General features: G+C 39.4%; 1 protein-coding gene across 4 annotated transcripts in view; it reads left to right on the top strand.

Annotated features, from left to right (window-relative positions):
- The first annotated feature begins 17,750 nt into the window (after positions 1–17,750).
- LOC136876530 (spermatogenesis-associated protein 20) overlaps positions 17,751–25,130 on the top strand; it is a 496,029-nt gene continuing 488,649 nt past the window's right edge. For 2 of the 4 annotated variants that reach the window (XM_067150558.2, XM_067150559.2), the window contains exon 1: positions 18,114–18,379. In XM_067150558.2, coding sequence (XP_067006659.1) covers positions 18,216–18,379 — 164 coding nt within the window. In that variant the 5' untranslated portion in view covers positions 18,114–18,215. Of the gene's footprint in view, positions 17,791–18,113; positions 18,380–25,130 lie in introns of those variants that run through there. The other 2 variants (XM_067150561.2, XM_067150560.2) reach the window with 2 other exon arrangements.

The following is a 25,130-nucleotide window of genomic DNA, read 5'->3' on the forward strand; positions in this document are numbered from 1 at the left end:
TACCATCACTGATGTTATCGTCATGCTTCCTCCCTTACGCACTTTTCCTCATTCTCTTTTGCCCTCTTTCTAGAATGTTGGGTCACCAACTTAAACAACTGATTATCTTCTGCCCCATTTTCACTAGGTCTATTTACTGGGACATTTGGTTGCGAGAACAGCTACTGCAATCTAATGTCACCACTTTTGATGAAATCCTAGCTAAGGCAATATTACTGTAAATGTCTAGAATCAGAAGTAGGGAATTAGCCGGACAAGCTTCTTCGTTGGCATCTGAATTCGACAACAGCAATACATATAAGGTTACTGCTGGCTCAGATCACCGTTCTCGGCGAGATGATAGTTTTCGTTATCATTCTCAGAGCCCCAGTTGTACTAAAAGTAACCATTCGTTGAGCCCTGAGCATCCCTGCAACACGCGTTCACCAAATCAAAGTATCCGATATGGTCAACGTTCTCTCTCTAGTGGAAGAACCAGACCTGATTTCAGAAGATTAGGAATTGATAACCTATGTTTCCGATGTACTAAGCCGATTCATGGTTTGTCAGAATGCCGAGTCAGTAGATATGATATTAGATGTGAATTTTGTGGAAGAGAAGGTCGTCTTGCCAAGGTGTGTATCACCAGCCTAATGCGAAATTCCAAATCCAGAGCAGATAGTTCCAGCTCAACAAAATCAATTTCAGTTATCCTATGCGATTCCCAGGATCATTCATACAGTGTGAGTAAAGCAGAACCTAATTTTTGTCCATTACATGTAGAATTATTTGAAGTTACTGATAAATATATGGTTACTGTATCACTAAACAACAAGACACAGTGTTTTGAAGTTTACTCTGGTGCATGTTTTACTCTGCTTCCTCAAGATGCATTTGATGAACTGGATCTAGATTTACTCTTACAACAATCTAGAATTGCCTTTTGTTCATATATATATATATATATATATATATATATATATTGTCCCTATGGGCTATTCAGCATTACTTGGAAGATTGTGGTTTAGGAGACTTGGTATTGAATTAAAGGAAATAGATGCTAGTAAGGAAACTCCACTAATGTCATATCCAATTAATGCTGCCTCTTCAGTTGATGACATAATTAATGAATTTCCTGATGTTTTTGAAGAAAGAATTGGACATGTTCCAAAATTTCAAGTAAAGTTACAGTTACATGAAGGAGCTAAACCAGTATTTACGTGAGAACGGGATGTTCCCTATGCACTTTGTGAATGAATTGAAAGGGAGCTAGACTCATTAGAAGCAGCTGGGGTCACATCTCCTGTATCATCAAGTGATTGGGGGTCGCCGTTGGTCGTTATTCCCAAGCCAAATGGAGGAGTTAAATTATGTGTTGATTACAAATGTGGGGTAAATAAGAAACTTGTTGCTGCAAATTACCCCATAAGATGAATTGATAATGTGTTGAACAGCCTATGTGATTCCAAATTTTTTTTTGTGAATTGGACTAGTTCAAAGCATATCTACACTTGAAAGTTGATAATGAAAGTGCTACAATCTAGACTATATCTACATATTGTGGCACATATAGAATGAATCATCTAAGTTTTGGAATAAAAACAGCACCATCCAAATTTAACCGAATCATTTCACAAATCCTCAGGGGACTTCCAAAAACAGAAGCCTATTTTGACTACTTAATCATGCACGGATCAACCCTGGAGGAGTGCATACACAATTTGCTGTTATGTCTGAAGAGATGATCTGATTGTGATCCGCATGTCAACTGAGCTAAGTGTTCTTTCTTCGAAGAGAGAATTGAATATTTGGGTCATGTTATCCAGCGTTATACCATTAGTAAGCCCCCAGAGAGCTGTTAATGACATGCCCCATCCTACAAACATTGATGAACTACGCAGATTTTTGGGACTGATCACATACTACTTCAGGTTTATACCATATTTCTCCACCATGTCATATCCATTACGTTACCTGCTCTGCAAAGGTCAGTGTTATATATGGACTTTGGAATGTGAAGCCGCATTCCTCAAGTTAAAGGCAGAGTTGTGTAGTGATAGGGTCTTAACGCCCTATGATCCAATATTACCAGAATTACCAAAATTACCAGTTCAAGTCCAACAGATCTTGCCTCTGTTCTTAGCCATTTAATTGATGGACAAGAAAGGCCAATTGCTTATGCATCTTGATCATGGACTGTATTAGAACAGAACTATAGTCAACTAGACAGCGAGGCTTTGGCAATCATGTTTGCTGTCAACCACTTTTACGCCTATGTTTTTGGCAGGTACTTCATACTAGTGAACGACAATGAGATGCTAACACGTATTTTTCAGCAAACCAAAGCTCTACCACAGATGACATCTGCTTGTCTATTACGATATGTTTCAATCTTGTCAGGATTTGATTACACAGTTCAGTTTAAGAAGGGTGCAGAGAACCAAAACGTTGACTGTTTATCTCAGGCTTCCCTACAGCAAGTCCATTCATCAACAGATATCTCCATTGGAGATGAAGTTCATCAGTTATTTATGCACCTAATTTTTCAAATTTAAAGCAAACGAATTACATTTCATACCATCCAGGATGAAACACTTAAAGATCATGAACTGAGTAAACTTGTTTTTGATTTACAGAATGAACGGATGGTTTCTGAATATACTCTAAATGAGGGTATGCTGTATAGACAAGATAGAGTTATTATCCCTTCCAGACTAAGAAATCAGGTTTTAAATGAACTTCACGAAACTCATTTGGGCATCATGAAGATGAAACAGCTGGTCCATCGCTACGTCTATTGGCCTGGAATTGATCGAGACATTGAACGCCTAGTAAAAAGATAATACCAATGTAGTTGGTCCGTTATTGGACATTATAAATTTTCCAGCTGTCAAATGTGTACATTGACAAGAGCAAATCCACCCAAAATCACCAGTGCATCCATGGGATGAACCAGAAGAGAACTGGGAAAGAGTGCATATTGATTATGCAGGACTTTTTGAAAACTACAACTTTCTAATTTGTGTGGATGTCAAATCGAAATGGGCACAAGTGCAAGTTATGAATCTCATTCCGTATTGACGGTTATCACTTTACAAAAGAAAATATTTATAAAATCCTCCTATCAATACAATTCAAGTCATCTGTTAGATGAAGCAAAGTCTATACATGTTTCAGCCTAATCTCAAGGCCATCTTCAGTAGTAAAACAATGATTACATAATATATAAACAAATTAAAAAACGTAATGACATGAAGTGACAGTAATCATGATTAGTGAGTTAAAAACACATTGAGGTGCAAAGTCCTCTCGTCTAATAGATCTTGGTGACTGTTAAATAAAACACTATGCTGAGGAGTGTAGTGAGACCGTCAATACTACGAATAAAACGTGTAACATCTGTAATGAGAAAAAAGGAATATATGAGTGGATGAAGAACAAGTTAAAAATGATGTACCAAAAGAAAACTCATATGACTTACTTGTAACAAAAAAAGTTGTCGTCTCGAATGGAGATGACCTTGTCGGTCTCAAGTCACATTGACAACTAAGCCTGTGTGTGGCTTACTGTGTATCTGTGTCGATGTGGTTGGGAGGGGTAATGGAGGGAGAGGGGCAGGGAGGGAGGGAAGTTGTGATTCGCGGAAGGAGGGTGTTGATGGAAGGGCGGGTCTTGTTCTAGTGTGTTGGTAGTGAAACTCTTTTTTATTAATGAACTGTTCGCAGATGAGCGGGACAAAAGTTTCCAATAAAATATTTTTCTTTTCGTTGATTTCATTTAAGTTATAGACGGGATTGTTATATTGGTCGATATCTATATATATATTCTCTAGTATATTAAGTAAGGGACCTTTCTGTTCGTAATGCAGGATCTTTAAATCTTGATCAATTGTTGTGTATTTATGATTTTTCTCTCTACAATGTTCACTCATGGCTGAGTAGCGATTATACTTTAGGGCATTAAGATGTTCGGAGTATCTTACATTGAAACTGCGGCCTGTTTGCCCAATATACGTTGAAAGACATGATTGGCATTTTAATTTGTATATTTCAGAGTTAGAAAATTTTTTGCTGTTCCTTTATCCTTTATCCCGTAAGAATTTTAGAAAGGAAATAAACACCATTTATGCAATAGCCGAAGGTAATGGTTTCAGTAAAGCTTTCGTGAATAAAATTCTCAATAAATTTAGAAATAAACCCAAGACCACCTTAGAAAAACAATCTTCCCATAAAGAGAAGTTCACCACGTTTACCTTTAATAATAATAATATATATCCTATTTCAAACATCTTTAAAAAGCACAAGTTACAAGTAGCTTTCAAGACCGTTCACTCCAATACAAAAATGTTTTTTAATTCTCATACTGTCAACAGCAAAAAATTTTCTAACTCTGGAATATACAAATTAAAATGCCAATCATGTCTTTCAACGTATATTGGGCAAACAGGCCGCAGTTTCAATGTAAGATACTCCGAACATCTTAATGCCCTAAAGTATAATCGCTACTCAGCCATGAGTGAACATTGTAGAGAGAAAAATCATAAATACACAACAATTGATCAAGATTTAAAGATCCTGCATTACGAACAGAAAGGTCCCTTACTTAATATACTAGAGAATATATATATAGATATCGACCAATTTAACAATCCCGTCTATAACTTAAATGAAATCAACGAAAAGAAAAATATTTTATTGGAAACTTTTGTCCCGCTCATCTGCAAACAGTTCATTAATAAAAAAGAGTTTCACTACCAACACACTAGAACAAGACCCGCCCTTCCATCAACACCCTCCTTCCGCGAATCACAACTTCCCTCCCTCCCTGCCCCTCTCCCTCCATTACCCCTCCCAACCACATCGACACAGATACACAGTAAGCCACACACAGGCTTAGTTGTCAATGTGACTTGAGACCGACAAGGTCATCTCCATTCGAGACGACAACTGTTTTGTTACAAGTAAGTCATATGAGTTTTCTTTTGGTACATCATTTTTAACTTGTTCTTCATCCACTCATATATTCCTTTTTTCTCAGTACAGATGTTACACGTTTTATTCGTAGTATTGACGGTCTCACTACACTCCTCAGCATAGTGTTTTATTTAACAGTCACCAAGATCTATTAGACGAGAGGACTTTGCACCTCAATGTGTTTTTAACTCACTAATCATGATCACTGTCACTTCACGTCATTACGTTTTTTAATTTGTTTATATATTATGTAATCATTGTTTTACTACTGAAGATGGCCTTGAGATTAGGCTGAAACATGTATAGACTTTGCTTCATCTAACAGATGACTTGAATTGTATTGATAGGAGGATTTTATAAATATTTTCTTTTGTAAAGTCATTTTTCAAAGCAATGAATTTTGCACCTATTGTTCAACAAATGGAATTTTTCAAAAATTCATTGCACCTGGTCACCCAGCCACTAACAGCTTAGCAGAACGACACGTTCAAATATTGAAGAATCGTCTCTGTTCTGTCCGACTCGTTGGCTGAATGGTCAGCGTACTGGCCTTCGGTTCAGAGGGTCCCGGGTTCGATTCCCGGCCGGGTCGGGGATTTTAACCTTAATTGGTTAATTCCAATGGCCCGGGGGCTGGGTGTTTGTTATGTCCCCAACATCCCTGCAACTCACACACCACACATAACACTATCCTCCACCACAACAACACACAGTTACCTATACATGGCAGATGCCGCCCACCCTCATCGGAGGGTCTGCCTTACAAGGGCTGCAATCGGCTAGTAATAGCCACACGAAATTATTATTGTCTCTGTTCTGACTCAAATGATAATGTCCCAATCAACGAGAAAATACAAAATATTCTGTTTCGATACTGTGCTACACACCTTGCATGTGGAAAGTCACCAGCAGAGTTGTACCTGAACCGTAAAATGAGCATTCGCCTTGATGCTTTCTTCTTTATCTGACCTCAACCTTCATTATCCGTAGTCAAACGAGGACAATTGTTTCAAGTGGGGGAGACAGTCTAGGTGCGTTTCTTCTGCAATAAGAAGTACACTTGGAAATTTGGCAAAGTTGTAAAGAAGTATGGTCAGCGACACTACCTAGTTATTTTGGATGAATCAGAAAGAACACCAAAACACCATATTGATCAACTGCGTGGGTAACTGATTCAACCTAAATATATATTTGGTAGCATGTTCAGAACATAACAAGGGAGAAATAGAAAAGAAACATAAAAGGACAATCCCCAGATCTACAAATAGTTTGGCTCTAAGTTCACCCTCCTGACAAAGCTGGGAAGCAGAAACGAGCTCATCAGGGGCTGAGAAGAACTGGGATTGATGAGGAGAGAATCAATCAATCAATCACCACTGATCTGCATTTAAGACAGTTGTCCAGGTGGCAGATTCTCTAGTCTTTTCTTAAATAATTGCAAAGAATTTGGAAATTTATTGAACATCTCCCTTGGAAAATTATTCCAATCCCTCTTCCTATAAATGAATATTTGCCCCAATTTGTTCTCTTGAATTGCAACTTTATCTTCATGTTGTGATCTTTCATACTTTTAAAGACACCACTCAAACTTATTCATCTACTAATGTCATTCCAGACCATCTCTCCACTGACAGCCCGGAACATACCACGTAATTTAACAAATTGACAGTAATTAATTGTTCCACCTTATCGATACAATATGCTGCGTGCCAGTGGCATATGCTGGGATCAAGAAGTGGGCTACCAGTAGATTTAGGTTACCCCTTTTAGATGGTTGGTTTAATGAATGTGAAGCCTGCAGCATTTTGAGCTGCAACTAAAAACCAACGGAGAAGCCTGTGGTGTTGTGAAAGCTGCTTCACAAGCTACTGCCCTGGCCTCTGCTACTGCCAATGCTCAACCCTTGATCAGTGGAGATGGTAGCCTAAGGTTTAGCAAATTAAAGTCCGGTTTTGTGGCTAAATGGACAGAATACTTGCCTTTGGTCCGATGGCCCCAGATCAATTTTCAGAATCAACCCCCTCATACTATTAATTCCCCTGGCTTGGGGACTGGATGTTCATGACGTCTTTGCCATTCATTTTATCCTCATTAGGACACCACCAAGCCTATATAGATGCCATGCACCATTATTATTAAATACAAATGCTGGATTTTACAGTGGTCGTTCACTCTCGGGGGATCAGTGGTGGTGTCCAACCCATTATCACGGGTTCGATTCCAACCAACAAAAGAGAACCTTGAAAGATTGCATTCCATTTTAGATGATCTACCTATAAAAAGAAAAGTATATTACTCCTATAACAGGAGTCCTGCAGTGTCTTCCTACAAGGATGTAGAAGTAAACGGAAGTGAAATACCAGCACTATGTTATCTATATGATTAAGTCAGAAGTATGAGGTGAGGAGGTATATACGATGAGTAACGCATGGTTGATAGCTAGCAGTGGCAAACTGACGGACCAAAGCCTAGCACACTTATCCCCCTCGGTCAATGCTCCTATCCGTTATACAGCAGCATGCTGCATGGGGCGAGTAGAGGGGAGAGGGACGAGAGTGTGGGCTGCGATATCAGGTAAAAACATTAAATATGCAAAGACATAGTCTTCTCAAGTTGATCTTTAAAAAATACTCAACTACTTAAAAAGTATTGGAAGGGGCTAAGGGGGAGGAGGTGAAAGAGACTTAAAAAAACTTATGTAAACTGTGACAGTTTGTCATAATGTTCATCTAAAAAGTCTGTATACACTTTTACGCCGTGATCAATAAAAAACTAGGGTAATATGTGTCTTCTTACTGCACTGTGTTCCTGGAAAACTCATTAGCAGATCTTAAAATACTCTGTAATTGAATGGTCATTATGAAGTTGATATTTTGCAATTGTGACCTCAAAATTAAAGTGTCCAAATAAATTTTGCTAGTCTTGGAAGCGGTCCCACACTTACAGCTGTCACAAGCCTTTGTTTTTCTACAAAAAAATACTATGAGTCTCATCAATTTTTAGATCTGCTAATGAATTTTTCAAGAGCACAGTGCAATAAGAAGACACATTTTACCCTCATTTTTTTTTTTATTGAAATGAAATGGCGTATGGCTTTTAGTGCCAGGAGTGTCCGAGGGCAGGTTTGGCTCGCCAGATGTAGGTCATTTGATTTGACTCCCGTAGGCGACCTGCGCATCATGATGAGGATGAAATGATGATGAATACGACACATACACCCAGCCCCCGTGTCAGCGAAATTAACCAATTATGGTTAAAATTCCCGACCCTGCTGGGAATCGAACCCGGGACCCTTGTGACCAAAGGCAAGCCCGCTAACCATTTAGCCATGGAGCCGGACATTTTTTTATTGATCACGGTGTATAAGTGTGTACAAAGACCTTTAGATGAACATTATGACAAACTGTCACAGTTGTAGTTATAATTGTTTTTAAGCCTGCTCTTTCACCTCCTTCCCCTTAGCCCCTTCCAATATTTTTTAAGTAGTAGAGTATTTTTTTTAAGATCATCTTAAGAAGACTATGTCTTTGCACAGAAATGTTTTTACCTGAACAAAGATATCCGTAGCTGATGATGTTTATAATAAAACAAAACATGTACTACTACTAATTTGCGATCTTGCTTAAGGCACACAACATATTGTATCGATAAGTTGGAACACTAATTGCTGTCAATTGTTAAATTACTCTACACATTGATGCAGATCACGAAGTTGATTACTTACATATACCACTTAATAATAATATAAGAGAATTTATTGGACTCCAACCTATTCAGTACATTACAGGATGTTAACATTTTTAGTTCAACATCATTAAAATGGAGACATGTTTCGCCCCCCATGTGAGGCACCATCAGTCATATCAAAGCACCTCAAAATTAAACCAGACGTCTGGTTGGAAATTGTGAACATAATACACTGACTGACAGAGCAAATGCAACACCAAGAAGGAGTGGTCAGAACTTTATGCCAATTGCAGGGTAGACTGACGTCACTGAGGTATGCTCATGATGCGAAATGCGCCGCTGTGCTGCACACGTAGCGAACGATAAATGGGACACGGCGTTGGCGAATGGCCCACTTCGTACCGTGATTTCTCAGCCGACAGTCATTGTAGAACGTGTTGTCGTGTGCCACAGGACACGTGTATAGCTAAGAATGCCAGGCCGCCGTGAACGGAGGCATTTCCAGCAGACAGGCGACTTTACGAGGGGTATGGTGATCGGGCTGAGAAGGGCAGGTTGGTCGCTTCGTCAAATCGCAGCCGATACCCACAGGGATGTGTCCACGGTGCAGCGCCTGTGGCGAAGATGGTTGGCGCAGGGACATGTGGCACGTGCGAGGGGTCCAGGTGCACCCCGAGTGACGTCAGCACGCGAGGATCGGCGCATCCGCCGCCAAGCAGTGGCAGCCCCGCACGCCACGTCAACCGCCATTCTTCAGCATGTGCAAGACACCCTGGCTGTTCCAATATCGACCAGAACAATTTCCCGTCGATTGGTTGAAGGAGGCCTGCACTCCTGGCGTCCGCTCAGAGGACTACCATTGACTCCACAGCATAGACGTGCACGCCTGGCATGGTGCCGGGCTAGAGCGACTTGGATGAGGGAATGGCGGAACGTCATGTTCTCCGATGAGTCACGCTTCTGTTCTGTCAGTGATAGTCACCGCAGACGAGTGTGGCGTCGGCGTGGAGAAAGGTCAAATCTGGCAGTAACTGTGGAGCGCCCTACCGCTAGACAACGCGGCATCATGGTTTGGGGCGCTATTGCGTATGATTCCACGTCACCTCTAGTGCGTATTCAAGGCACGTTAAATGCCCACCGCTACGTGCAGCATGTGCTGCGGCCGTTGGCACTCCCGTACCTTCAGGGGCTGCCCAATGCTCTGTTTCAGCAGGATAATGCCCGCTCACACACTGCTCACATCTCCCAACAGGCTCTACGAGGTGTACAGATGCTTCCGTGGCCAGCGTACTCTCCGGATCTCTCACCAATCGAACACGTGTGGGATCTCATTGGACGCCGTTTGCAAACTCTGCCCCAGCCTCGTACGGACGACCAACTGTGGAAAATGGTTGACAGAGAATGGAGAACCATCCCTCAGGACACCATCCGCACTCTTATTGACTCTGTACCTCGACGTGTTTCTGCGTGCATCGCCGCTCGTGGTGGTCCTACATCCTACTGAGTCGATGCCGTGCGCATTGTGTAACCTGCATATCGGTTTGAAATAAACATCAATTATTCGTCCGTGCCGTCTCTGTTTTTTCCCCAACTTTCATCCCTTTCGAATCACTCCTTCTTGGTGTTGCATTTGCTCTGTCAGTCAGTGTATGTAAGAAAGAAGTACATTAAAAAACACTTACAAGGTCCTATCTTAGACGAAATAACAATAGACTAGTTGCACATAGTAAAATACGCTAGTGGTTTCTTAATATTAAAATGAGGCCATCATATGTACAGTATAACAATGAAAGTAATTAAAGTCTATCTGATATTGAGTTCGAAGGTAGTTCTGCGTAGTATATACCAATGTTGGCAAAATAAAATACAAATTTACAATGAACTGTACACTTATTTATAATTGTTAAAATTGATGAGGTGAAATATTCCAATTTTGTTTATTTGCGATTTTGGCTCCAACCAAAATAATTCGCCCTAGGATTCATGAGGTAGTCAACTCCGTTGGTCACTCTCTATATGAATGGAGTGTACAGTGCAAGTGAACAGCTTTTGTTGATTATAAAATGAGGCTGTGCTAAGACAGAATTAAAATAACACTTGCTTCAAATGAAGACAGTTAAAATATCATTAGATTCTTCCTAGTTGACTAGAGGTTTGCATATATTTTTGTTGTTGAAGTGTGGAAAAGTCAGTTGTTGGTTGAATGGGCAACGGTCGAAAATGTTGTGCAGTGCAATCGGTGTTTGAGCTGTGCTACGTATGAGGGAATCTGAAATTGGAGGATTTGTCTTAATTAGTTAAGTGAAATGACGGAAAAAGAGATGAAAAGGGGGGAAATCATTGAGAAATGAAAATGTGAAAGTTAAAGCCTACCTTAAAAGCTGTTCAGCTGTTACCTAATTGCTAGGAGATTTGTGGAGCACTGGCTGTCGCTGATGTCCTGCTCCTTGTGTTGTATGTGTGACGTCTTAGAGGAGGGGAGTGGATTTGAGAAGGCGGAGCTGTGGGTATGCGATTGGCGCTTGGGGAGGAGTTGTGTGTATTGGAGGGAGAATAGGGGTGCGATGAGTTGAGCGGCTTAGTGGGGGTGCTTGGAGAGCTTGTTTTTAGGACGTTAGCAAGTCTTTTGTCTTTCAGATTTAAACTATTGAGCGAAAATATTAATTGTTCATAAAGAGGGCTTCGGTTGTCTATTGGATCATTTAAATTTTTATTCTTATTATATTTTTGGTCCAAAAAAATGTATAAATTTTCGAACTCGGTCATGAGCCTGCCTTTATCTAGTCTTTTTAAAATTTGGAGATCCTGTTTTATTGTGGTAAAACTATGTCTGGTGTCTTTCATATGGATGTTCATGGCTGAGTGTTTATTGTGCTTTTGGGCATTGAAATGTTCTGCATATCTAATTGCAAAGTTTCTACCAGTTTGACCGATATATGAACTATTACATTCAGCACATTTCAGTCTATAAATGCCAGAGCCCGAAAATTTATTGTTGTCCGAGTTTATCTTATTGTGGTTGAAGAATAGCTTTTGATTAGAATTATGGGTCTTATAGGCTATCTTAATATCATGTTTTTTTAAAGGGGTAGCGATTTGATGTATGATGGGGTTAATGTAGGTGAAAGATGCGTATTTAGGCTTATTTATTTTTATTGGGGAGAGGTTCTTGGCCAATTTCAATTTCACTTTATTGATTATTTTCTGTATGATTGAGGGATTGTATCCATTGAAAACAGCTATTTCTTTTATGGTATTTATTTCTTTTTTTAAATTGACGGATGACATGGGAATTTTTAACGCTCTGTACACTAAACTGTAAAACGAGGCTTGTTTGTGCGATTGTGGGTGAAGAGAATTTTGTTTTATAGCTGTGGGAGTGAATGAAGGTTTTCTGTAAATTTGGAAATCAAAATTGTTTAAAGTCCTGGTGATTGTAATGTCTAAAAAATTGATGAAATTATTGTCCTCATCTTCTTTAGTAAACTTGATGCAATTATCAAGGCTGTTTAAGTAAGTTAGTATGTCTTCACTATTGTTGCAGCTTTTGTCTATTATTGCTAATGTGTCATCGACATAGCGTAGCCAAAGACACAAACCATTAATGCTGTTTGTTATTTTACTATTTTCGAGGTTGTCCATATAAATTTCGGCGAGTATTCCCGAAATGGGATCACCCATGGCTAGACCTTCTTGTTTGTATATCTTATTATTGAACGTAAAATAATTGTTATGAAGGACGAAGGTTAGTAATTTTAAGCATTCTTCAATTTCTAACCAACTTAAGGTGCTGTTACAATAAATAAACTTGATATTTCCACCTATTCAATACAATTTTAATGCTGTTATTCAATTTAATATGTTGTAATTTTAATGCTGTTATTCCATTTCATATGTTGTAATTGAATAACAGCATTAAAATTGTATTGAATAGGTGGAAATATCAAGTTTATTTATTGTAATTCTTGGTTCAATACGGAAAAATGAAATTTCTTACATGAACTTAAGGTGCTGTGTTTAGAAAGATTAGTTCGTATGATTTCGATAGTTTTCTTAGCGGGAATGTTCGAGAACATGTTGGTAATGTCAAATGAGCACATTATGTGGTTAGGCTGCAAATTAAATTTATTTAAAGTTTCGCATAGTTCTGTTGAGTTTTTTTATAGGGTGTTTATTGTGAAATGTGAAGTGTTTCTTAAGGAATTTTTGGAGGAACTGTGAAGTTTTGTACGTTGGGCTGTTTCAGCTATTTATGATGGGTCGAATGGGAACGTAATTTTTATGTATTTTTGGGAGTGATCTGACGGTGGGTAATTTGGGATTCATGTTGATGAGTTTTTGATGTTCGTGTTCATTAAATAAAAAGGGTGAATTTTTTAGGAGTGCTTTTAAATTACGCTGAGTTTTTAAGATAGGATCTTTTGAAATTATTGAGTAAGAATTGTCGGAAAAGAAATCCTCCATTTTTTGGATGTAGTCATGTTTCTTCATTAGGACTACGGTATTGCCTTTGTCGGCTTTCGTTACTATAACATTATTGGTGTCTACCTTTTTTTATTTTTATTCGTGGGTTTGTTTGAGAACGGTGAATTTATTGATGTTGGAAACTTCTTTTACAAGGGTGGGTAATTTCTTTTTTATCTCATATCTCACGTCATTTTGTCTGTCGAAGGGAATTTGTTTATTTATGTTGGATTCAACTTCGGCTATTGTGGTAATTATGTCCTCGGCTTTATGTGGACTAGGCCAATTATATTTTAGGCCTTGGTCAAACAAATGAATTTTATTGTCCGAAAATGAGGTGTTAGATAAATTGATAGTGGTTGGAGTATTTTTCCATGAGGGGGTGAAAGTTTCTCTATTTTTGTTTTGGTTTAAGGATTTAGCTTTCTCTTCTAATAGACATGTCAACTTGTGGTCTAAGGTTTTTTGCTTTTTGTCTAATATGTTCTGCAATTTGTGTGCAATGTGTCTTTGGTATGAGCTCCATTCGAGAGGTGATAATGATTGAGCAGTGATCAGATGTTCCCGGTAAAGCTGCAGGTTTAGTGGGGATTTTTTTCTATACATTAGTTTAATTTCATTTCTGAGCCAGATGGTGTTGACTTTATTTTGGACGTCTTTAGATTTGAGTGTTGGAATGTTTTTCCTTTGAGTCGATTTTAAGAAATTAGGCACCAGACCTAATCTTAAACATTCTTTTAAGAATAAAATATCTTTAGAAATTTTACCGATTTTGATTTTGAGGTTTTGATATCTATTTTTATTTTTATTAGCCTGGTTGGCCTTATCATTACAAGTAATGAAAATCATTTTATTTTCCATATTGAAAGAATCTCAGTAATAATATAAGAGAATTTATTGGACTCCAACCTATTCAATACATTACAGGATGTTAACATTTTTAGTTAAACATCGTTAAAATGGAGACATGTTTCGCCCCCCATGTGGGGCATCATCAGTCATATCAAAGCACCTCAAAGCACTACGTAGAACTACCTTCGAACTCAATATCAGATAGACTTTAATTACTTTCATTGTTATACTGTACATATGATGGCCTCATTTTGATATTAAGAAACCACTAGCGTATTTTACTATGTGCAACTAGTCTATTGTTATTTCGTCTAAGATAGGACCTTGTAAGTGTTTTTTAATGTACTTCTTTCTTACATATTATGTTCACAATTTCCAACCAGACGTCTGGTTTAATTTTGAGGTGCTTTGATATGACTGATGATGCCCCACATGGGGGGCGAAACATGTCTCCATTTTAACGATGTTGAACTAAAAATGTTAACATCCTGTAATGTATTGAATAGGTTGGAGTCCAATAAATTCTCTTATATTATTATTGAGATTCTTCCAATACGGAAAATAAAATGATTTTCACTACTTGTAATATACCACTTAGTCGAGCAGCTTGTCTCCTTTCTCCCAAGTCTTCCCATCCTAAACTTTGCAACACTGTTGTAACGCTACTCTAGCTGCTTTTCTTTGGATTTTTTCCTCTTCATGAATCAAGTACCATAATCCTGGTGAGGGTCCCATACACTGGAGCCATACTCTAGTTGGGGTCTTACCGAGCTCGATAGCTGCAGTCGCTTACGTGCGGCCAGTATCCAGTAATCGGGAGATAGTGGGTTCGAGTCCCACTGTCGGCAGCCCTGAAGATGGTTTTCCGTGGTTTCCCATTTTCACACCAGGCAAATGCCGGGGCTGTACCTTAATTAAGGCCACGGCCGCTTCCTTCCAATTCCTAGGCCTTTCCTATCCCATTGTCGCCATAAGACATATCTGTGTCGGTGCGACGTAAAGCAAATAGCAAAAGTTGGGGTCTTACCAGAGACTTACATGTCCTCTCCTTTACATTCTTACTACAACCTCTAATTACACTCATAGCCATGTGAAGAGATCTGTACCCTTTATTTACAATCCCATTTATGTGATTACACCAATGAAGTTCTTTCCTTATATTAACACCTAGGTACCCATAAGGAGCTTTTTGCCCCATCAATGAAGTAATTAAAACTGAGAGGACAGTTCCTATCAGTGAAACTCACAACCTGACTTTTAATCCCATTTATTATCATACCATTGCCTGCTGTCCATCTCACAATATTGTCAAGGTCTTTCTGCAGTTGTCCCCAATCTTGTAACTTATTTATTATTCTATACAGAATAATATCATTTTGCAAAAAGCCTCATCTGTAATTCCAGTTCTTTACTCATATCATAGAGCATAAAGGTCAATAATGCTCCCTTGAGGAATTCCCCTCTTAATGATTACAAGATCAGATAAAAGCTGTAGATGGCAATGAATGAAGATGTGGAGATAATCGTTTAGTGTTTTCAATCTGTTTCTCCCTCTTCCCACATGGACCTGTCATTGTAGTTTTCCTGTTATATGTTCCTTTTATTGTTCCTGTTTTTCTATATATAAGTATTAACAGCAGATGAGAATGAAGTAGACAAGATTTAGGAGTGATGGATTAGTCGTCGTCAACAGTGGGGTTTGCCTGCGCCGTTATGTATCTGCGAGGCTATTGAAATCAAGAGACATCCGAACAATATGAATTTAGAAGAAGGATATAAAATCAGTAATTCTTTGATGACTATCATACATAGATTAAGACATACAGACCACAACATAAACACGCAGGTCGAACCTCCTATTATATAACAGCGCGGGCAAACCTCACTACCCGGCTGTGACACATACCTTTCAGAATTCTCATGAGACAGCCAGGGGGCTTACATCAGCCAGAAAGGCTAGGATATATAAACCAAGGTCAGGAACCACTCTTTGTTGTGTGATTGCTGCCTGGGAGACTGACTACCTCGGATCAAGTAGGGGTATTTCAGTCGCCTTGACAAAGAATACTGCAATGTATTCAAAACGTTGGTAAACTGTACGTATTGTACAGAAAACAACAACACGGTTCAACCTGGAATAGAAATGAAATAGCTGATTTCATAATTTAATAGTTTAAAAAAATTAGGGGAACAGGTTTTGTAATGTCTGGTATGTGAACATTAATTTGGTAGATGAGGTTCCAATGGTCATACAGCATACCTTGAGACCTTAGTTACTCAGGGTATGTCAAATCAAAGTTATACTCCATCTGTAGGCATAGCCATACATTAAACTGTCAGGTGACTTCTCAAAACAAAGTGAATAGCAGTGTGTCCGTGTGTCATTGTGAGGTACACAGACTACTGTGGTCATTGGAGCACATTGTGCGTCAACGAGCACATTTCATGAGACATATAATGAGGTTCAAGTCGAAAGGGCAGTCACTTTGATCCAGGAAGGATGGACTTTTTGTTGTATTGCTGTGGATCTCAATGTCTCTATTCACCGCTTGTGGAATGACTAGAATGAGACAGGCCAGTTCACAGGAGGGTTGGACAAGTTCGTGGACACATGACAATCCCACGTGATGACCGATATATGACCATCTGTGCTTTGCAGTGTCATTCAGCAACTGCCAGAGAACTGCAACAAGACCTCAGGAGGGTCACTGGAGTCATGGTGTCTGACCAGACAGTAAGGAACAGGTGAAGAGAAGTGTCTTTACAATGCAGACATCCTGTTCGAGTGCACCGTTTAACGCATCAACATCGTGCAGCTCATCTTCTGTTTGTATCCACGTCAACTGGCAACTTCACCAGTGGAGACCTGTGTTGTTCACAGACGAGTCCAGATTTCTCCTGACACAGCGTGATGGATGTCAACGTGGATGGAGAAGCCGTGCTGAGCAGTACATGCCAAATGTTGTCCAGCAAGGTGACCGATTTGGACAAGATTCTGTCATGCTGTGGGGTGGCATCAGTATTGATGGCTATACGGATCTCGTCGTCATCCGTGGTAATCTTACCACTGCGGGTTACGTCGAGCAGATACTGCTACAGCATGTGTTGGTTGCTGCATACGGTGTTGGCTCTGAATTGGTACTCATGCACGACAATGCCAGGGCTCATGTAGCGCGCATCACCAGAGCTGTCTTGCGAGAACTGGACATTCAAGAGATGGAATGACCAGCAGTGAGTCCAGAACTTAATCCCATCAAACATGTGTGGGATAAGCTTAACAGAAGTGTTCCCCTAATTTTATTGAACTGTGTATTTTAAAGAAAGACAAAAGGGTAGGAGAGGTTGCAGTATACAATTTCTAATCCCTAGATTGTGTGCCAAAAGCCTGGATTGAATTCCAAACCTTTCCGCAGTGCTCATATGGAGTAAGGGCATATGGCGCTGTTGATGGTGATTCGTCCGTCGGATGGGGACGTAAAGCCTTGGGCAGACCCCTTGATGCTATTCTACAGGAGTAGGCTATGTGCCTGCACCGGGTTTCACCCTCTCCCTTCCTACTATCATGTATCACAAACTTTCATTTTATCTCATAAACTCCTTCCACTGAAGAGGTTTACGTCAGGAAGGGCATTCGGTCGTAATAACTCACGCAGTGAAACGGGAACACGGTTGGGCATACACGCAAAGAAGGAAGGTAACTTCCCTAACCTCAAACATTACCTAGTTTATGACAAACTTGACATTTGAAATGCGCACGAATGCGCACGCTTATACTCCATATTAACAAGGCAAGAATTTTGTTTAACGGAGCCAGTTGTAAACAACAGCGAAAAAAGTAAATCTTTAATCCTTTATTTCATTAGCATTTTACATTTAATGTAAGGAGCAAGATCGGTTTAAGATATTGAATCAAAGAGATATTCGGAAAGGGTTGACAAAGTTCATGGACATTACGTTTTGCTGTTCCGTACTACGGTACGCTCTCTTGCTGTTGCATAATATTGTCGAAGCCGATTCAAGCGTCATTAATGTTTTTTTGTGAGCAAATTAGTGAGTGCTAGCAAATAAAGTAGCACAAATTCAATGTTACTCCAATGCGCCTTCTTGTAGCAAATACGAGAACTACTCACTTTCTCCTGATCCTTTCGACCCAAACAGCTGATTGTTATTTACAGTCCCAAATTTTGTGTACTGTAGGTTGCCGGTAGAAACTGATGTGTTGAGCAGTTTGTTCAATCATAGTAAATTCATCTTCATGTTATGATTTCAGGAAGACTAATTCCATGTCCGATAGTACTGAGTTTGGTTAGACGAGTGACAAGTGAGTCAAATGTAAATAGTGGTGTTTTAGCTGCTGGTGTGAGTGACAATAAACAGCTGTTTTATACCAAGAAGTTAGAGTTGACAACTCCTAACTTAAGCAAGTATGTTTGACTCTGACATAGTTTTGCCTATTTTTCTGGAAATTATTAACTTCTCTTGAATACTTTCTGTTTTGTGTATTTAAAACTAGGTCACATCAAGGTTAAGACTGGTTAATACTGCTTGTGTTGTCCTCCAGCTGTATCAAAAAGAATAACAACCTATTAGAAAAGTTGATTTGTTGCATGATGGCATGGCATGTTCTGAAGGCGACTTGCAATATTATTTATTTTTTCCCCTTATAATTAAAAAAAAGTAATTTACTGGAGATACCCATTGCCTATGACTCAAGGGTTTTGTTTAAAGCTCAAGGAAGCACTGAGTGCTGCATGCATTGATATGCTAGCAGGTTATTGTGCATGGGTATTTTAACTGAGAATAACAGGGAATTTTTCCCTTTATTATACATGTACCTTCCAGTAGAGTAGGCCTGCAAACCCATTTTTTCTCCTGCATAGGATTTTTGATTAGTTGTAGTTATGTTCGGAATGAATGGAAAGAAGTGACAGATGGTGGTGGTATATTCTAGAAATTCAGATAGAAAATTGCTAGTTCTTGAGAAAGTGACAATTGCAGGAAATTCATTTCTAGTATATTCTGCAGTGTTTGTGCATACTAACAGCTATACACTTGAGGTACTGTGCTTGTTAGCTTAAACAAAAACAATTGTATAGGGAAGGTCTGCAGTACTATTCTAGAATGTGTTCTTAATTTACTTGGCTAACAGATGTTTTAATTTGCATAATTCAAAATGTAATACTGTCTTTCAAAGAAAGTCAATTGCAGTTCCCTCTTAGCAGTGCTCGTGTGCAGTTGAGTTGACAGTTGCTGTGAGGAGGTAGCGTGGACGGTATAGAGTAGTGCTTTTGCGAGTGTAATACGTAAGTTATGGGGGAGCAAAGTGGTGGTGAGGAGTCTCCTGATCCTTCAACCCTCAAAGTTGCTCGGGAAGAGACAGTTCAAATGGAACAGGATGAGGATGATAGTCTAAGTGAGAATAGTAGTACAGTGAGTACACCTAATACACCCAATGAGGTAGTGAATAAAGAGACTGCTACTTTGAATTCGAAGACTGAGTCGCAGGAACTTTATCCTAGTACTCATTATGGACCTTTCATTATTTTTGTGGAGTCCACAGCATCAGGCAATGTCGGTAACATGCATCCCATGACCCTAGGTAGGACTTTCTATGAGAACAATATTCCAGGCATAAAATCAGTGGCCCGCAAGGGACGCAATAGGGTACAAATAGAATTTGTCTATGCTGTACAGGCAAATTCATTTTTGAAACACCCTATATTAGTTGAGCTGCAGTTACGGGCATACATACCTAGCTCTAATGTATTGCGGGTAGGAGTCATCAGGGGAGTAGAGAAGACCTTGACTGAGGATGCCATATTAAAGCACTTGAAGTCTTCTGCTACAATAAAATCTGTAAAACGTTTGAACCGTCGAGTTGTTAACGAAGAAGGCACACAGTATGTACCTACTGGATCTATCAAAGTGGTTTTTCGTGCACAGAAACTTCCACAGTACGTGTCTTTATATCAAGTGCATTTAGAGGTGGAACCATATGTTTTTGCTCCCATCATCTGCAAAAAATGCCAGCGGTACGGGCACGTTGATAAGCATTGCAGAGCAACAAGTCCCAGGTGTGGGAAATGTGCATTGCACCATACTACGGCGAACTGTACTGAAACTTTCTTTCAATGTGTGCATTGTCGCGGTTCCCATTCAACTGGCAATGTGGATTGTCCAACGCACCAGCAGCAGGTCCACATTAAAAAGATAATGAGCCACCAGAATTTATCTTTCAAGGACGCTGTTCAAAAAGTCCAACCTAGGGAATATAATCTAGTGGACACTTCTCAAAATTTTCCCCCTTTAAATGGGGAGGGGCAGACTCCTACACAGTCGAATCCCCGTAAGAGGAAATTCACTCAAGTAATTTTAAAATCCCCGAGACCAGCACCAGCCCCAGGATATGATAAGGAAGGTTACCAAAATTTGGTTCGCGAGCTTCCCCGCATGGAGATGGCGGCTTCAAGACTTACACCTGTTTACGGCGGCGCAAACCGTCGGATGGAAGCACCTTTTGACGAACCTGTTGCCACGAGTAGCGCATCCATGGCGCAGCCACTTTCGTCATTTCATAGGCAAAGAGAACATCTTCAAAGTGGTCTTTATCAATCTATTCAGCAATTAGTACAATTATTGGGTGATCACCCCGCGTTAGCGCATAATGTATTCCAGTTAAGGGACAGGATTTGTAATTTTATTCAATTCTATGATCAGAATCACTCAATGGAATGCTAGAAGTCTCATGAACAAGCGTCATGAGCTATATAAATTAATACAGGAAACAGTACCTCACTTCGTAGCTATACAAGAAACTTGGTTTCATCTAGAGACTCGCATCAAGTATCCAAATTACACAGTTTTACGTAATGATGGACCCGGTTACGGGGGGGTTGCCTTTTTGGTCCACTCATCCGTGACATATAGCATCCATTTGAACATTCAGGCCATACCCCATACATATGTTATAGGATTATATTATATGCATTTTTTACTTGTGAATATCTACTGTCCTCCTGAATTTTCCATTACTGAGAGACAATGGAACCAATTCTTTCAACAATTTACTACCGAACCATATGTTTTTATCTTTGGGGACTTTAATCTTCATCACACCCTGTGGGGAGGACATTTGGATACCCTTCAAGGTACACAGTTCCTTAATGAAGTAAATAACCATGCTTTCGCTATTTTGAATGATGGCTCTCCTACGCGTTTGACTGCGCCTTCTGCCCCTCCTAGCGCAGTAGATTTAACATTGTGTAAGAGAAATATGGTGTCTATCGCTACATGGCATACTTTGAGTGATACTTATTCCAGTGATCATTTCCCTATTGTTATTACTTATGGAGTAGGCAGACCTTTTTCTCCACCCCCCCACACTGTTTCACATAACATGATTCGATCTTTAAGGAGTTTTAAACCACAAATATATACCGCCTACATTGAGGACGCGTTACAAAAAATACCGGTAAATACTTTTTCATATCAAACTTTAATGCAGATTTTAACAGCTTATATTAACCTTCATCACCCCATCAGCGCTTCACCTCCTTTATCTTCTAGAAAACCTGTGCATGTTAAGTGGTGGGATGAAGAATGCCATTTGATGATTCAAACTCGTAAAGTACTGTTTCGACAATATAGGCAGCACGCAACACCTGAGCATTACTTCCGGCTCAAACGACACATGGCACAAACCCGCCGACTTTTCCATCAAAAACGGCGTGACGCTTGGAGGGAGTTTATATCGTCCTTCACGCGCCAGGTTCCGATTGCAGACTTGTGGAATGCCATCAGGGCAATCACAAGAGTGACGCAGCACTCCCCTGCCAAGACCATCCCAAGTCAAGTGTTATCAGATTTTCTTGTTAGAGAAGCGCCAGATTTTGTAGTGCCACAGTATGTTCCTTACCAAGACCCACTAGACACACGTTTTTCCGTATTGATACAACCCTGCGACTATCAGGAATTAGAAGCAGTACTCCGCTCATGCTCAAATTCGTCCCCAGGTCCAGATAATGTTTCCTATCAAATGCTCCATTTACTACCTATTCGCGCAAAGAAGGTATTACTAAATAGGTATAATGATATTTTTCGCAATCACAGTACACCTGTTAGTTGGAATGAATTTTTCCTAATCCCCATTCTTAAAAACAAGCAGTTACCCACAGAGGTCAGTAATTATCGCGGTATAGTCCTCGGTTCGTGCATCCGTAAAGTGTTTCTAAAGATCTTACTTCGAAGAATCCTATGGGTATTAGAATACTATAACTTGACGCCTCGATATCAATATGCCTTTTTTAAGGGACGCAGTACATCTGATGCATTTAATAGTTTTGTTATCGATTTACTTTTAGCTCGTCATAGAAAACATAGTACCATAGCGGTTTTTCTTGATATTCAGCGGGCTTATGATTCCGTACCTTTGCACATCTTATGGGAAAAACTTGCAACTCTTAAGATTCCTGAGGGATTTATTAGCATTCTCCGACAACTTCTGACTTATCGAACACTACGATTTAAATCGACGCCTTGTACACTCCAGCCCCGGCAGGTAAGTAATGGGTTGCCTCAGGGCGATATTCTGAGTGGTATTCTTTTCGCTCTTTTTATGAAAGATTTTGAAACGGTCATTTTACGGCATGCTCGCATACAGGCGTATGCTGATGATTTTTTGATTTATTGTACACACGAAGATTTACAGCTCTGTAGACAACATATTAGTCTCGCGCTTTATGAAGCTAGAACATGGTTAGAGGCCCATGGGTTAAATCTTTCCATAGCGAAATGTCGAGCAATGATATTTACACATCGCAGAACCTATGACCGATCGCCACTTGCCTTTGATCAGTATGAAATACCAGTGGTTAGCCACCATAAATATCTTGGGTTATTTATCGATCAAAAACTTACATGGAAACATCATTTTTTATATTTGCGTTCGAAGAGTGAACGGTATATTCAGGTTATACAGGCCGTAACCCGTAGGCAATGGGGGGCAGATCCCGTTGTAGTGCTATCTCTGTACAAAACCACTATTCGGACGATATTGGATTACGGATCACATATTTTCGACGTAGCATCTTCTACTAACTTACATATTCTTAACACTTGTCAATATCACGCAATACGATCCTGTATTGGAGCTTTAAAATCCACACCTACCAATGCCCTCCTCGTTGAAGCCTGCGAAGCTCCCTTACAAGTACGTAGAAAAATAATTGCAACGAAATATTTACTTAAAAAGTTTTCATTCACAAGTCATCCTCTAATTCCGAAGTTACAGTTACTCTCGGAGTATTATTCAGTTAGGCGCCAGGGTTTAAGCAGATTGCCTGCATTGTTTCATGCATTTAATACATTAAAGTCGAAGCAGTGTACCTTAATACACAGTGCTACTTTACTACCCTATACTTTACCCTATCCGGTTTCTCACTTTAAGCCTCAAATCATTTGGCCTATGCGTAATGGCTCTACTACATTTCCTTGTCTGCAGGGGATCGAGATATGTCCAGTTAAACGAGTGAAATTTTCTCATATTCCACGAAGCATAAACATTTTTACAGATGGGGCAAAGAACATTAATGGAGTCGGTTCCGCTTATTATATACCTTCTCTAAATTTTAGTGAACAATATGGTTTGCCTAGTGACTGTTCGATTTTTACGGCGGAGCTATTTGCCATACAGCAAGCCTTACTTTTTGTTCAGCGAAAGGGATATACGCGAGCTACAATCTATACGGATTCGCTGAGTGCATTACAATCTTTGGTTTCTGATGAGTTATCCTATAATTGGTATATTTACAATGTCAAGAGTATCCTTTATATGCTTGACAATGTCGGTATTTCCATAACTTTAGTATGGGTACCAGGTCACGTGGGTATCGCCGGTAATGAAAAAGCAGACTGTTTTGCAAAACAAGCTTCTCGTCTTCCTGTTCCGAATACTAACAATATGGTTCCAGCTTCTGATTATGTAGTTATTTTTCGACAGGAGGGACGTTCAGACTGGCAGAATTTCTTCCGACAAACTGCACAAGTCAAAGGTAAATTTTATTATCATTTACAACCAAGCCTTTTAGTTAAACCTTGGTTTATACGAGGATCTTATACTAGACGACATATTATTAACATCATTCGGTTACGGTTTAATCATGCCCTCACACCACAATATCGATCACGGTTCCATTTAACGCAAGATACCAACTGTTTGTGTGGTACAGATATCCGTAATGGCGATTCTAATCACATCCTCTTTGAATGTTCTTTGTATGCTAACCAACGTAAAAAACTTATGGCTAACCTCCAGCGACTTAAGCAGGTTTTTCCTACCAGTGTTTCTTGTTTGCTCTGTAATCCTACAGAAGAGATTATTAGAGTGCTAAATTTGTTTCTAGATGAAGCCAAGATCGTGTTATAATTTTGTCTATAATATCCAGTGAGAATTACTCATGCTTTCTCAGGTTCCATTTGAGTGATTCCTCATATCATTAGTGTATTACTTGTGAGTGCTATTTTGGATTCTTCGTGTGGGTGACGCTTTAAACGCAGTGTGATTGCAAGATTGGAAGTTTCCCGTATGACAACAGTCTATACTAGCAAAATGGGGTAGTTATGTGATATAGTGAAGTTTCGTGTTTTGTGTTTTTCTACTTGCAAGTTCAGGCATCAATTATTGAATTGAAGTGTTTTCATTTAGACGAGTGTGTTTACATGAGTAAGCGAGTATTGACTGGGTGAAATGTCGTAGACACAGCCCAATAAGCATCAGCAAGCAAGCAAGCAAGCAAGCAAAGAAAGTCAACTGGATGGAAGCAAGTTAGGCCTACTATATTCTTAGAATTTTTTCTCTGCTTATAATAATCTGTTAGGATTTAGTAGGTATTTGTGGATTACAGTTCTTGCCTGGCCTAAATCCAGCTAGCCGTATGATTAAAATAGTATCAACATAAGGTGTTGGACGATTTAAAATTGAAATGTATGACATCGTATGATTATTGATATTTTGTAACTGAGTATTTATTTAGAGTCTGAAACGCTAGTAGACCTTCAGGGGAAGTAGGCCTATTATATACTTTGAAATAAGTTTCAGTTGGTAAATTGAAACGGTTAATGTGACCTGGAGTTTGTGAATATGTCCTGTAACTTTGAATTACCGGTATATTTCTTTTG

Source organism: Anabrus simplex, chromosome 6 (genome assembly GCF_040414725.1).
Source record: "Anabrus simplex isolate iqAnaSimp1 chromosome 6, ASM4041472v1, whole genome shotgun sequence".
NCBI classification, from domain to species: Eukaryota; Metazoa; Arthropoda; class Insecta; order Orthoptera; family Tettigoniidae; genus Anabrus; species Anabrus simplex.